Source organism: Strix uralensis, chromosome 20, assembly GCF_047716275.1.
Source record: "Strix uralensis isolate ZFMK-TIS-50842 chromosome 20, bStrUra1, whole genome shotgun sequence".
NCBI classification, from domain to species: Eukaryota; Metazoa; Chordata; class Aves; order Strigiformes; family Strigidae; genus Strix; species Strix uralensis.
In genome coordinates, this window is record NC_133991.1 from 4465774 (window position 1) to 4481961 (window position 16188).

Genomic DNA, 16188 nt, shown 5'->3' on the forward strand with positions numbered 1-16188 from the left:
TCTGACTTGACTTTAAATAATTAATGCCTGTTGACTGGTTCCTCAACACTCACTACACAACCCATACTAACATTAAAAAAGCATTGCTATAATTTGTTTCTAACGCATTTTCTTACGGTAACAAGGTACATGAGATATGCACAGGGCTCCTCCTTCCCCTGCAGTTAGGTGTTAGGGAACCCACGTGGGTGAAAGTCGTTATGAATGAAAGCCACAGGAAACCAAACTCCAGTGCTGCTTTCACTGAACCGCTGTTATTTTTATCAGCCTATACTGCTAGAAAGTGTACATGCTACTTTCTTCACAAACCTTATATATACACATTTCATCAATTTAACCCACTAAGTTATACTTATTCCTAAAAATAAGCAGCAGGTTTAAAACCTCCAAATTCCTAAAACTCTTCATATTTACTCAAACTATACAGAGGAGCTGTGGGAAAAGTGGAAGTAAAGACTGAAGACACATGCTGGCTTGTCACAACAGTCAGACATAACCAGAGGAATGCTTAGTAACTACACTTCTGTTTCCATACTTAAAGAAAAATTAAGAGACCCACACAAGTGGAGAGGTAGTTCTCAATACTGTCAGCACCATGTGCTCCAAAGACTGATATCACAGCTGAATTTTAAAAGGTTTAATTCTAACAGCAATGTAAGAATCTCTTGGGAGCCTTTATTAATCATAAAGGAACAAAAAATGCCTAACTCTAACTTATTAAAAATACACAGAACTGTGGCCTTCCTGGATTTTTCCAAAACACCTACTACAGTTGCAACTAACACTGTCTATTGCTAGCTTTCATATTTAACTGAAGAAACAAGGTGCTAGGGGAAAAGAACTGTTGCCTCCACAGGTCTAAGTTTTAGATCAAAAGATACTACACTATAAACTTTGTCAAGACTTCAAAGTTGTCAAAGGCAGTGATGGAATCATCACCGCCAGGAATATGTAATGCTATTCTTAAAAGCTGATGTTCTGAAGTCAAGTTTTCTGGAATTATCAACATCTTTGTCAGCAACAGGAGAGAACTACCCCCAGCATCAAATCTCCCCGGAAAGTATGGGGGATATGCACTTAGTGAAACCATGTAAGCAGTGACTGAGGTTAGTTGGCTTTATTCACACAGATCTTGCACCACGATGTTCTGCAAGAATCATAAGAAAAACACTGTTTTCAAAGTGGATATTGTTTAATCTCGTCAGCCTGACAGAACAAAACCACTATCATCTTGTAAAACACCTTGTAACTGGAATAAAGCAAAGGAGCAGGATTATCAGAACTAAATGTTAGATTAAAACAACTGCACATATCTACAGAAACCACGTCTGATACAGTCAAACACAAGCACAGATGAGAAGCCAGTGCTTCCCACGGTACAGAACCAGAAATAGAGACCTAGCCAGGGAGATCAAACATCAAATCCCAGTTGTTTCAGACTCCCTACCAATGGATGTGCCCAGTATATCAGGGACCATGATACCACTGTACTGGCAATAAAACAAAGGACCTCAGGGAAGCACTTTAAGAAACAACAACAAGAAAAGTCAGGTGAAAAACTAAACTCCCCCCATTATTCAGCTCGTTTTCATAAATACCAGTATCAGAAGACTGCTCCTGTAAAAGATAAAAAAGGAACTGATTCATCCTATACTTGATTCCTCATTGACGTTGTAATTCTGCATTTTGGTATCAGTTATCTGTTAAAATGCAACATTGTGGTGACTTTCCTTACAATAGATATGCACACAGAAAGTCCCTGTCCAAGCGATTAGGACAGTGGCAAAAATCCAGACCCCCACCATGAACAAATGACCAGGAGAATTTTAGCTAGCAGCAAAAGCATTTTTAGGAGCAAATGTTCCTGCTACAGATTAAACATAGTTGCTTTCCAAGCAGTATTTAATTAGTCAAGCCAGAACATTTTACAGCTGTTGCTTTTAAACTCTCCACACACACTGATTCTTCTCTCATACCTCTCCTCTTGATCTCCATCTTCTCCCTTTCCCTAGGCAGGCAAATGTACATTTTGTTACTGATTAAGCGGTGTTCATCAACACTTTCCTAAATGAGCATATCAATGCTCCCCCAAAGAGTCACTGAATCTTTTGAAATCAAACTCTTAGAACTACTGTCCTGTACTCAGTGGATCATATTTTGTGAACACAAAAGTGCTACTGTTTTACCATAAAAATGAAATTAAACCCAAACCACACTCTGGATGTACTTAAGAGTACAAAAGTAATGCAGATGTAGTTTTAAGTCATTATGGTATAGATATATATTTCTGTCTACTTATGACAGAATATTATATGTGATATGAAAAAGCTACATAAAAAAATAGTATCTTGTCAAAAATGTGCATCTGCTTTAATAAGGCATGAAGTGATCTGAAGACCAGGACCATCGGAGCAGACAGAAGTAGTCCACTACCTGTTCAATGTCCCGCCCAGCCTTCACAAGTGGGAAAAAAAAAAGAGACTTGGAGGAGGGGATACAAAGAAAACCTAACATGCACTAGGAAATGCAGGATGTGTTGTGAGGGTGGACAGTCCAATACTTCTTATTGTACTAGTTTTTCACATTATCTAAGAAAAAATGAACATTTCCAGCCACAGTTGAAATAACACTCCAAACAATACCACTGTTACTGATCATTTTTATGTTCTTAAGCAGCTGGTTTTGCCATAGCCAATGTAACTATAGCCTGTAGCCATGATATTAAGAATTTTGCTCCCCAAAGTTGTTAGTAGTATGCAATACACATTAAGTAGCTTGTGAAATACAAAAAAATACAATGTTGAAACTTACAGTACTTAACAAAATCCTTCTGAAAATCTTTCCTAGAATTGACGAAGGCTCTTCCTCTCTCAGTTCCAACTACAAACACATCTGTGTCATATACAGCAATACAGGCAACTTCTGCCTTGGACTTGGCAAGTTCTTTACACTAAAAAGAAAAAACAAAAAGCTTTTATTACCATAGTTAAGAGTACAGTTAATAGAAATGTATGTGGTATTATGTAAAACAGTTATTACTTCTGCTGCCAGCATCCACCCTTCAAAAGGTACTGCGAGTAACATAACATCAGCCATTAGCAAAGAATAATTTAAACATCTGGAGTGCTTTTCACCAGGAACCTTAAAAGCACTGTAGATGCGTTAGTGAAATTAAGGCCTTGTCTAGACTCAGAGATTGCCCTGTTTTTAATTAAAATGATTTATGACATCAATCCATGTGAAATTATCACTTCCCTGTTAGATAATCATACTAAGTGTCTTAATCCAACTTTCAGCAGAGCATACAGGAGTTTTGTTCATTCACAGCACACTTATCACACATCATGTTCTGTTCAAAAAGGTGTGGTTGCAAGCAGAAAGGCTGCCTGCAGTCTGCCCTGTCCTGTCTGCTGCGCTCAGGTGAATTCCTCCTTCCTGTGAACACCTACGTGTGTTCTGCTGGGAGAAATTTCTCGCAAAGTAGTAAGGCAGGAAGCCTACAGTTCAAGGAAAGAGCAAAGATACTAAGAAAATTAGTGAGATCATCAAAAAGTGATCACAAAGAGTCGATTTCTCCTAGGAACTCAGAAGATCAGAGTTTGCTGCAACCTATAAAAACACCAACTGCAGCATGAGAGGAAAAAGTGACACAAAGCCTTTAGAACCAAATATACCCATCGGGAAAAGAGGCTTGTAATCAATTCTTTTATAATCATCCCATTCAAAGCTTCATTGACAAAAAGAAAAATTTTTGGTCTTGCTTATCATTTAAGAAAACAATTTTAAAGAGCCAAATCTTTGACAGCGCCTCAACTTTAAGGAAACGTGACAGACATTTCCACTCACAGCCATGGCCAACCTTAAGCCCCACCACACAATGATTAAATAACTTCTACAAAACAGGTGATATGCCAACTTAAAAAAAAGTAGTATTTCCTGAACAAGTTTTGTTGAATTGGTACAGCAGCTGAGGACAAGGCATTAGCCTCCAAACTGTTTCTTCACTCTATATTACAGATGACAAAGACCAGAACATACTCTTGCCTTTCAACCACACTCTACCTGAGCAATCAAGAAATATTTCCCATTTGTTTATTTAACAAAATTTTTAAAACAACCACACCACAACAAGAAACAAAATGACTATTAAGACAACTGTTAGTACGATTTTCCACAAGCAAACAGAGTTACAGTTGGTTGGACAGCAGGCAATAAGGTAACAATAAAACATTACAGCTTTCCTGCTCCCCAGCAGGAGGCAATGTGTAGGTGTAATCCTGCACATGCCAAGGCAGAGTATTGATGCAGCTGCTTAACGTCTCTACTAACCATTGACTCAAGTGCTGACATGAGGAATGTAACCACCATTCTTCTTTCAGAGCAGTCCTCATCACGGATGGACGTTGCTGGTGTGGTAGTTTGGGCCATTTTCCTGCTATAAAATGAAATTAAAAAACGTGTTCAGATACGCACAGCAGCACAAGAAAACAAAAACCTCTCCCATGCAAGAAAAAAAAATATCCCAAAACACACCCCACCACACACATACACAGTCAAGTAAATATACAGGTAAATTAACAGGAGGAAGTGCTCACTCTTTCATGCTTCCTGCTGTTTCTTCTAAAGCTGAAGCTAAACACTCAAAAGTTAAAATGTTGTGCCATGACTAGACCACAAACCCTTTGATTCTAGAAAGACGCGTATTAATTGGTTAGCTGAATTTACATCAATTTTCCTTTATAAGCATGTTTGCAACTCCAGCAGTCTAGATAAATACAGCAAAAAAAACCCACTGGCATTAACGTACAGAAAAAAATAGCAAATTAGTTACAACACAAGTATTAGAACAATCCTTCCTGTAATTATCATGGCCTAGCTCAAAACAAACCACCACCACCACCCTGCCCCAAAATCATGGCCTCAGAGACTACAGTATCAATAACCAGAATGTGACATTTTTATTCACATATTCTTCAGCTGTAGGATTAACTCCAAAGCTAAGTAGTCCCAATTAAGGTGCTAAAATTAAAAACTGAATTTCAGCAGTGACACAAAAAAGAGATTTAAACCTATTTTCTGTATGTCATTCATGAGACTTTCAACTTTAAGACATAAGTAATAATCAGAACTTGTTTATGCTTCTGCTGGCAGAACTGTCTATACAAGCATGAATATATCGAGAATGAAGTTTCAGCAGCTGCTAAGAGCACATTTTTCTATCGGAGCACTGCAACTTGTTATGTTTACACATATCTAAAGCAATAACCTGACATGCCTGGAGGAGGAGAGAACTGGTAGAGATTTAGCTGTTACAACTCCATGTGCAAGTCTTGAGAAAAATCACCGCAAAAGTCAAGATAGCTCAGATAAACGAGACATTTCATAATAGCTTGATGAGACAGCTTGCTGCTCCTGTAGAACCTGGACACATGATGTGGCTCAAGTTTCCAAAGGTGACATGCATCCTATTAGGTGCACAGACAGGTCAGGGCAGCACAAGTAACCATTGCATGTGATAATACATGCTTACATTGCAAAAAATGGCACAGTGTTGTTCTTTTTGTAGGATTTAGAGCACTTCAGACTACAAACTGGAGGGGGGGGTCAGGGGGAAGCTAGCGATACTGCAAGCTCACAACAGCCATCCAGCAGCCTTCTGGCTCTGCAGACACAGGCCAGCAAGGTTTAAACAGCTTTAAAACCATGTTATAGATAAACTGGCAGTTGCATAGTCAGCAGCTGCTCGACATGCAGATAATGAGAGGTTTGAACACCAGCACCTGCTACACTGAGGAGTAGGCAAACAGGTCCTTTGTCAGGTCCGGAAAAGGAGCTAAACTGCAAGAATGAATATAAGGGATAACAGCTGTTGAACGATGTTGATTGCTTCAGTGACCCAAGAGAGGGTCAGCTGGAGATGGGGAGACAGAGGCTGATGGGGTTATCCTCCAGAGGAAGAGGGGCATCTTATTGTTTGTGGAATATCAGAGGGAAAAGGGAGATTTTGATGTGATAAATTAATCTTCACTGAGCCATGATTTTTGATACCCAATAGAGTTTCCAAGCTCATCTTTGGAACTCCTTTAGGGCTGGGATGCTGACAGTGATTTTAAACATGATAGCTTTTGGACTTTTTAAAACAGTATCTTAACAATCCAATATTAAAGATTAAATAGAACATAACTGCACATTTCCCCTTTCTCCCATGTCTACTCACTGTCTGATGCAGTTGTTCTGCATCAGTTCAACACCTCCCAAGCTAGCAGTGGCACGAACATATGCACTTACCCCATTCTAGGTGGAAAAAAAAAAAAAAAAAAAAAAAAAAAAAAAATCACACTGTGTCAAAACAAGAGTAAACTTATTTTCTACTTTGCAGAGGTACCTTGTCCAGAAAACAGACCAAGGAAATTCTAGCGATTATTTAAAGGCTGTGGACGCACAAGCACATCAGAGAAGTGCCAGCTCAGGCTGTCTTCCCCCATGCAGAATTGTTCCTGTCCCTGGAAGGTGGTTTCTGATCCACAGATACACAGTCAAGTCAGGGAGCTGGTCCAGGGAACGGGGAGGAGAAGTGCTCCACTGGACTGGGTCCCAGTTTGATTCACTGTACAGCCCCACAGTTGTCCTGGCTCAACAGAGAGGACAGACAGCACACCCTAAGCTACCTTGCTCCTGTACATGAGGCCACAGCCTCCGTATCTTGGAGTCACATTTGGATCTTCTAATAACATTTGGAAGAGTCTTCCTAAAGTATAAAGTCATAGTGCCTTGTATTTTTAGGATACCCATTGTTTAATCAGTTTGTTTGGTGCCAGATCAGTGTTTAATGTAGATTTAAGAGACATCCTGTTGCACCATGACAGCGCAAGAATATTTTTTCCTAACCACTTTACAGCAAGTCTCATGTGAAAGATTTTTTTCCCCCCCCCCACATTTTGCCAGTTTCTCCCTTTCAAACAACAGTTTTCTCCACTATCCTTATCTATACCACTGGGACAGTGTTTATTATTAGAAAGAGTAGGCTATGGTTCAGTAGATATAATGAACCTGGCTGCCTTTCCAAGATCCACCCCTTAGAAAGCGTGTGAGAACACCATTGCCCAACGTAACTTCCCAGTGCAAAGCCTTGAATAAAAGTGTAACACCTTATCCCTTACCAAAGTGCTACACAAAAAGGCCAATTTAAAAACCATCCTTTGAACAATTACAAGCTGGCCAACAGAATACCACTTATGACACGTCTATTCATCTTAATCACATATTGCTAAAGAAGAACTTCCAGACCAGTTACTATTAGTTATAATTGCCTATAAATCCTTCAGTTCAACAGCGCCAAGATGAGCCTTTGCCTAAGTAAAGGCTTGTAACAATGAACAAAGCCTCACAAAACACACTGGTAGAGTAGCAAGGATGTAGCATTTAGCCATTCCTGCCTGTGGTTTAACCCCAGCTGGCAACTAAGCCCCACAGAGCTGCTCTCTCACTCCTCCCCAGTGGAATGTGGGTGAGAATCGGAAGGGAGAAAACTTGTGGGTTGAGATAAAGACAGTTTAATAGGTAAAGCAAAAGGCATGCACACAGGCAAATCAAACCAAGGAATTCACTCCCCACTTCCCATGGGCAGGCAGGTGCTCAGCCATCCCCAGGACAGCGGGGCTCCCTCACGCCTAACGGTGACTTGGGCAGGCAAACGCCATCGCTCCGAACGTCCCCCCTTCCTCCTTCCCCAGCTTTCCATGCCGAGCGTGATGCCCTACGGCCTGGGATATCCCTTTGGGCAGTTGGGGTCAGCTGTCCCGGCTGTGTCCCCTCCCGACTTCTTGTGCACCCCCAGTCCCTCACGGGTGGGGTGGGGTGAGAGGCAGGAAAGGCCTTGGCTCTGTGTAAGCCCTGCTCAGCGATAACTAAAACATCCCTCTGTTATCAACACTGCTTCCAGCACAAATCCAAAACAGAGCCCTATACTAGCTACTATGAAGAAAATTAACTCTGTCCCAGCCAAAACCAGCATGCTTCCTGATGAGAAGGTCACCACGATATAGAGCTAAAAAGCCCTCAGGGTTTTCCTTTTACAGGGAGAAAACCAAAGACCAAAACCAGTAGCTTTTCAGGAAGCCAAATCAAACCAACACGTATCTCACTCCGCCTGTTTCTTGCTGGGTTCTCTTTTAGACCCCAAAAATAGAAATACTCAAGGCAAGAGAGAACAAAACCACAAGACAAAGTTACTTTCCATCTTCCCTGGCAAACATGCCAATAAACCCACTAGTAACGGATACTCTCTCTAGTAGTTGCTTGTCAGACACACAAAAAGAAAAAAAAACCAACCACCATTAAGCTTTATGAAGAAAAACTGTTATTTAAGCATATAAAGAATACATATGGAAAATTAGGGGGGAAAAAAAGAAATATGCATTTTAGAGACTTAATAAACAATAGCAACACTGTTTTACCCTTCACCAGACGTAATGCAAGCGGGTGTTCCCAAAATGGTACACCTATCCGTTGCCTGCTACTCTCCAGAAAAGTAGCTGTGGATGCCAAAGCATACTTCTCTCCACTAACCCCTCACCTAGCATTGCAAACACTAAAACAAATCCTGCCACACTAACGGAAAAGAACATAACTCCCAAGAACCCCAAAATACAGCTGGTTGGGGGGGTTGTGTGAGCTCACCCTTACACACCACTGAAGATTTGCTGCTCCCTAGGGAAAAGAAGTCCAGCTACTGCTAGATTGCCATGGGCCACTTCTGATATTTGGGGAAAAAAAGTTATTCTAGCAGAGTACAAAAGCACACATTTCATTACAAAGCTGGAACAATTAGGAACACAACTAAATATACCACTAAAAAAGAAGTCTAACAAAGCTAGACTGCTTCTTGGCTGTTGCAGCTTTCACCCCTTGGCTTCTTTGTCTTCTGGGCCAAGACACAATTTCAGCATATTTAACTCTGTCCAAATATTGGCCTTCTGACAAAGGACACAAGTTGGTTCTTCCCAAACTGTACAGATTAATACTCACAAGCTGTTAAGTGCAAATGAATATTTTTAAACAAATCTTGGCTAAAAATCTGTTATTTTTTCATACAATTTGGTTCAGTGATCCCATATTTCAGAAGAAGTCTGATGGCTCTTAGCTAACCTAGCATAGAAACTCTGTTGGTATGCAAACCTACCACCACCATTTTTTCTGATTTTCTGTAACACATCTACCCTAGCCTCAGCGCACACAGAGTTAGGAGATTCTCACCTTCACCCTCCAGCATCTGTTCACAGCTGACCTACGCTAAACCCGTAAGGATGATCTATTTTCCTTGTTAATGACATGCCATTGATCATCTTAAAAATCATACAAATAGTCTACAAGTGACAATTTTCAGCTCCTTCCAACCACTAGACTGCTCACGCATAGCAGAAACACAACAAGCTTAACAGCAAGGGTGCTCAGAGTGTGAGACACCCCCATCTTCATATACACACAATCATGTTTTGAAAGGAAGTATTTTCACCAGCCATAGCCCAAAAGAAATAGAAGCAAAGAATCTGGGAGTTCCTTCACAAAAACATTGCCAGTTCTTCTGCATGTGGATTATTAATCAATTTGGATGAGCAACATCCATGCTACCTCTGTGGAGGACGAGCCTGTTCTGAACCACAAACACTGCTGGACCAGACCAAGTAAAAGCAGCTCCAGATGTTCAGAGCCAGCTCAATCCAAAGCAAAGAGGCAGAGGCAAGCCTGGCAGGTTTAACTCTGCTTACAGCCTACACCAAAAACAAGAGGGTGAAGCTTCCCAACATCAGAACAGGAAGGAGAGACAATATGGAGATACCAGAGGGCATTTAGTCGACTCAAACCCATCTGGGTTTATCTCTTCCGGCTTACTGTCAGCTCTTAAAGACTCTTGGAGGTACAAACCTGGACTCACTGGATTGAGAGCAGTCATGTACATATGCATGGTCAGCTCTTAGCTAAGACTGAATCCAGGCTGTTAACCACCCCTAAAAATGAATTAAAATAACTCTCAAGGACAGCAGAGTAGCTCTGAAGAAGCCTTAACGTACCAGGGAGGCTCTGTCCCGCTCTTCCCTCCACACATACTCCCTGAGGTCTCTCTTCTTCCTTTTTTCCCAGCCTCTTATCTGGAGCAGCAGAGCAGCTGATTCAGGAAAAGTGGACATCACAATTAAAGCCAACCTTCTTGTTACTTTGCTCACTAACAATTAAGCATGTTTATCTCTCTAACCTTAAGCTGTATCGCTTTCTAGTCCAAGACACCAGGAATACAGACACGGCGCTCACTGGTTTCACCCACGGAGCAGGTTCCCTGCTCTTGTCATTCACACCCGACACCATTGCAAGCACAGCAACAGTGACCCATTAAACATGGCAGCTGGGACATTTGCTGTCACCATTTCAATCCAACTCCCACCGCAGGGATTTAACTCACAGCAGCAGAATCCACAAGATTGAGAGTTTTACATTAGAGCTTAACCCCACCAAAACACACCAGCAACGCTACGGCCCCCCATGCCACACTAATTAATGAGACAATTCGCAGAATCACGCCACTCAGAAATACGATCTCGCTGTAAACCAACACACTGCCCCCAATCCCTACTGTAGTGCTCACTGATTTAAGCTTTCATTTTTTTTCTCCGAGGGCAGCCGAGCAGAAGGTCAGCAACCAAAGGCAGTCGGGAAAGAGAACAAGGACCCCCTAACAAACAAAGCTCCGAGGGGAAACACCTGGTGCTCAGCACACCTGATAGCACCCAGACAGCAGAGTCACACAGAACCAGCAGCATTTTGCTGGGGATGGGGGGGGCACAGTTCATTACACAGCTGTGAGACCCCCTTAAAGCCAGTAATAATTAGTTCCCCTTTTTCTAGGTACTTTTATGATACTCAGCACCATATGATGGCTTTTTAGTCAGCCTAGATGGCAACTACCTCTGCTACTCTTAAGAACCATTAAAAAAAAGTAAAACACAAATTCCAGGAACTGTTATTTTAAAAGTACCTCCAATTTCTCTCATTCAAAAGTCTGCATGTTTGCAAAGAGATATTTAAATTTGATTTTCACTATTTCTAAAGATTCTAATATAGACCAACATACAATCACAAAATTTTAGATAAAATGAAGATACAGTATCGAACTATATACCTCACAAGGCAACTGTATAAAAGCGAACATATTACCCAGTTTGGAGCAGCTAAGAAAACATTAGCGCAAAACTCCATTTCTGTATTAAAGCCAGACAGACTCAGTGAAGAATTTACTCAGTTTTTTAGTTTTTAAGTAGGCAGTGTCCTACTGCAGCACCTAGGCATTCGTGAATTACAGTGAAACCATGCAAACAAAATGAAATATTAATCACAGCAGTCCTGACCATCTGATAATTTCTGTCTTTACCAGTGTAATTATATTTACTTAGTCAACATGATGATCATGCCGAATAACAGTTACTTTAGTTCTGTGTGTCCATCAACACTTACACATATTTGAGAAGTGAATTAGTCTAAACTCTATTGGTATTTATTTAATTATAACAAAATTGGTTCTGGCACATTTTCCAGAGAGAGAATTGTCCTTGCTAGTGTGAGCTGGTCCTTTGGATTTCTATGTCATACTGCGATGATCCCAGGAAACAAAAGGCTCAAATTGATTTAAGTGCAGACAAACCCCCTTTAATTCCTCTGCGGATCCCACAAAAAGCTAAACCGACACTAAACACCCATTCATGCTCTAACACCTGAAAAAAAAAAATCATCCGACCCATATATAGCTGGTATCTGAAGGGCACACCTTTGCACGGTAACTTCACGGAGTGAAGCTCCTGTGCCCGCACCCATGCGCTGCTGCCCACCACGGCACACATCGGGGCACCCCGGGAAACCTGGGGAACTAATCACCCCTCACTCTCCAGCAGTAATCAGTCCCCTCTGTTTGGTAACTTCATTCCCTCAGTATTACTCTCCCTTGTTCTTCTTATCCTATTTAACCAAATGAACCAAAACACCAATTTCCATGGAATTAATTACACGTGTTCTTCCTTGAATTAAAGCATTTATATCAATCCTGTTAGAAGCCTCTCTCCATCCAGGATCCAAGAACAGAAATAAAGACATGATCAAGGTTTGGGACTGTGTCAGTAACTTTTTTTGTCAGCAAATTACAAATTCACAGTCTTTCCAGCAGAACGTGAGTTTCAACCAAACATCTATGAAAAGGTTCTCATATGCTGATAGATAAGACAAAGGGCTGCCAGTAGCCTCTTACCAGGCCATTAAGGTGACAAACTTTTACGCCATCTCATTTACCTGATTGTGTGGTTTGAGCCCAGAGGGCAACTGAGCACCAGACAGCTCTTCACTCACCTCTTGCCACCCAGGGCTGGGAAGGAGAAAAATGGATCAATAGGGTCAGGAATGGGGATGGGACAGGGAGGAGTCACATGCAAAAGACAGGCTCGTTAGGGAAGAAAAAGGAGTCACTTTAAATTCAAAACACTGATGATAACGACACTTAACAGACAGAATGGGACAGTGAGAAGCGTTACCATATCTTATAAACACCTTTCCCCCACCCCTTCCTTCTTCCTGGCTCAGTTTTGTTCCTGATATCTCTACCTGCTCCCACAGGGGCAGGGGGTGCAGCACTCTGCTGCATCCTTCCCCCTCTCACGTGAGACAGCCGCCCACAAACTCTCTCGGCCATGAGTCCTCCCCACGCGATGCATTCTTCTCGAGATGCTCCAGTGTGGGTCACCTCCACATGCTGCACCTCAACAGCGGGGGCTGCTTCTTCCCACAGAGTCCTGGGGGTCCTTCCCCAGGCAGATCTCTGCTCCTCCCGTGACCCCCATGGGTGCAGAGGGGTGGCCCTACCGTCCCACCACGGGATACAGGGGGGCTCTCTGCCCCGGCACACCTCTCCTCCTTCCTTCCACTGACCTCGGTGTTTGCAGAGGTGACCTTATCATAACTCATCCTCAAAATCCCCCCTGCTCCCAGGTTCCCCTTCTTAAATATGCTATCAATTGGCTCACCCTCAGCCAGAGACAGGGCTGAGTTGGAGCCGGGGGAGCTTCCAGCAGCTTCTCACAGGGGGCCACCCCTGTAGCCCTTCACCTTCTACCAAAAACCCTGCCACACAAACCCAGCACACTAATGGATTTACAAGCCTTTTTGTTTGTTTTTTTAAAATATGTTTTATAGGGGTTTGTTATTTTAATTGCAGAGTTAAAGTTACACAAGCAGAAACAAATATTAGGTATATTTAAAAGCACAGTCTAAAAGTTGCTCCTTATTGCGAGATATTAACACAAAGATTTGTACATACTGACAACAACCCAGCTACACAATTAGCTTAGAAGTGGATGGTTGCACTCATTAAACAGTCACCATGCAGATGTTTCTCTCAGGCAACTTACACACCAAACCTTTGGCAAAAGCAGCCTGCAAATAAAGAACTGGAAACACAACAGGTGACACCCAAAACACTGTTACGATTAAAAACATTATTGTCAATTGTACTGGATTTGTGTGGCAAGGATTTGTTAGTGGGGGAGCTACAGGGGTGGTTTCTGTGAGAAGCTGCTCAAAGCTCCCCCATGTCTGACAGAGCCAGCACCAGCCGGCACCAAGATGGACCCACTGCTCGCCAAGGCCGAGCCCATCAGTGACAGTGGTAGCACCTCTGGGATAACATATTTAAGGGGAAAAAACACCTGTGCAACGGCAACTTCAGCTGCAGAGAGGAGTGAGATTGTGAGAGAAACGACTCTGCAGACACCAAGGTCAGAGAAAGAGGAGCTGCTCCAGGCACCGGAGCAGAGATTCCCCTGCAGCCCATGGCGAGGCAGCTGCGCCCTGCGCCCAGGGAGCTCCACGGGGGGTGCAGACACCCACCTGCAGCCCGGGGAGGACCCCACGCCAGAGCAGGGGGTTGCCCTAAGAAGGCTGTGACCCCGGGTGAAGCCCACACTGGAGCAGGCTCCTGGCAGGACCCGTGGCCCCGTGGAGAGAGGAGCCCACGCTGGGGCAGGTTCGCTGGCGGGACTGGTGACCCCACGGGGGACCCACGCTGGAGCAGTTTGTGCCTGAGGGACTGCACCCTGCGGCAGGGACCCACGCTGGAGCAGTTCGGGAAGAGCTGCAGCCCGTGGGAAGGACTCAACATTGGAGAAGTTTGTGGAGGGCTGCCTCCTGTGAGAGGGACCCCACACTGGAGCAGGGAGAGTGTGAGGAGACCTCCCCCTGCGGAGGAAGGAGCAGCAGAGACAATGGGTGATGAACTGACTGCAACTGAGGGGCAGGAAGTAGAGAAATCGGGAGCAAAGCTGAGCCTGGGAAGAAGGGAGGAGTGAGGGAAGGTGTTTTTAAGATCTAGTTTTAACTCCCATTATCCTACTCTGATTTGCTGGATAATAAATTAAACTGTTTTCCCTAAAGTGAGTCTGTTTTGCCCGTGATGGCAACTGGTGAGTGATCTCTTCCCGTCCTTATCTCGACCCACGAGCCTTTCGTTATATTTTCCCTCCCCTGTCCAGCTGAGGAGGGGAGTGATAAAGCACCTTGGTGGGCACCTCGTGTCCAGCCAGGGTCAGCCCACCCCACGAATGCAAGAGAGGCAGGTAAGGTTACACACTGGGACAGGTGTGCGATGTTAACCTCCCTTAAACATCAGGTCGACAGACTTCTGTAACCATCTGTTGCTGCACACAGACCCACCTTTGCCGAATCCCTGCCTCGAGCAAGCCCTGTGCAGAGGCGCACCCCGGGTCTCTCTGCGGGGCCCTCCCGCCCGAACGCCCTTCCCCAGGCAATCCGCTCCCCCTCACAGCTGACTACTGCAGAGTTGCCACCCGCGGGGTGAAACTGAAGCGCCTGACTGAGTTCGCAGTTAAGTCACCTGGTATATAGAAAAAAAAAAAAAAAATCTAAACGCTTCTAGAATTTAAGGAAAAAAAAATAAAATCTAGGTAACTGCACGCACGCCTTACCTGAGCTGTCTGCGCGCTTCCCCCCGTGCTGGGGCACTGGCCTACACAGCTCCGGACGGCGCTGCCCTCGCGCTCGGTGCGCGCTGCCCCGCGGCTGAGGGTTCCGGCCCCGCTGGAGCAGGACTCACCGCGCCCCCGGGCCGGGCAGGCTCCGCCACGGCACAGGCCGCCCCTCGCCGGACCCTCCCCGCGGCTCCTTTGCATACCCCGCCCCGCCCCTTCCCGCCCGCGACCAATCACCGCCGCCACGCGCGGGCCTCCGGCACGTGCGCGCCGCCCCGCCAGCCAATGGGAGACGGCAGCGCGGTGGCCGCGCCCCCTCCCCTCCGCGGCCGGGGTCCCGGGGTAGGGGGCGGTGAAGGGCGCGGAGCCCCGCCCCTCGCCCCCCGCGTGCGGCGCTGAGGAGGGGGCGCCATCCCCCCCCCCCACCTTCCCGGGGTGTCCCCGCCGGGCCCCCCCAGTGCCCCGAGCGGCGGCAGGAGCTGCCCCTGCGGCCCGGGGGACGCGCCCCCCCCCCCCGCCAACGCCCCCCCGCGCTCGGGGATGTCTCCCCTCAGGGATCCGCGGGGTCACGGCCCCGGCCCCCGCCCCGCCTCGTCCCGGCGAGGCCCCGTCCCGCCCTCCCACTCACCCGCCGCCGGGCGCGGACGGCGCCGGTCCTGCTGGCGGGAGGCGAGGATGCGCCGCCGGGCTGCGGGAGAAGGGCCGGGGCCGACGGGGCCGCTGGCGGGAGGGGCGGCTTCCCCGCGGCCTCTCGGCGGCTGCCGACGCACCGGGCGCGGCGATGGGCCCGGCCGCCGCACGGCCCCGTGTTCCCCCCCGACGGTCTCGGGCTGAGCCCAGCGCCGCTCCGGGGGAGGGGAGGGGGCAGGTTTGGTTTTTTTTTTTTTTTTTTGTTCGCTGAGCCCCGGTCGCGCAGGCGCGTCCCTCGCGGGGGCCGCCGGGAGCTGTAGTCGGGCGGCGGCGGCCGGGCCGGGCCGGGCCGGGCCCGGGGGAGGGCGGCGGACTGCGGCTCCCGCCGTGCCCCGCGCGGGAAGGGGCGGCCGGAGCCCTGCGCCGAGCGGGGGAGCCGGGCCGGAGCGGCGCTGGCCGGGCGCGGGGCCCTGGGCGGAAGATGACGGCGGCCGCCGCCCCGCCCCGCCCCGCCGGGCCGCTCCTCTCCCTCCGCTCCGCC

General features: G+C 46.1%; 1 protein-coding gene across 6 annotated transcripts in view; it reads right to left on the minus strand.

The window, feature by feature from the left end:
- GTF2I (general transcription factor IIi) overlaps window positions 1-15818 on the minus strand; it is a 78385-nt gene extending 62567 nt beyond the window's left edge. For 2 of the 6 annotated variants that reach the window (XM_074890516.1, XM_074890511.1), the window contains exons 1-4: window positions 15646-15762; window positions 14743-14923; window positions 4330-4435; window positions 2812-2950 (exon numbers count right to left, since the gene is read on the minus strand). In XM_074890516.1, coding sequence (XP_074746617.1) covers window positions 2812-2950; window positions 4330-4428 — 238 coding nt within the window. In that variant the 5' untranslated portion in view covers window positions 4429-4435; window positions 14743-14923; window positions 15646-15762. Of the gene's footprint in view, window positions 1-2811; window positions 2951-4329; window positions 4436-12330; window positions 12404-14742; window positions 14924-15014; window positions 15327-15645 lie in introns of those variants that run through there. The other 4 variants (XM_074890512.1, XM_074890514.1, XM_074890513.1 and 1 more) reach the window with 4 other exon arrangements.
- Between the last annotated feature and the right edge of the window lie 370 nt (window positions 15819-16188).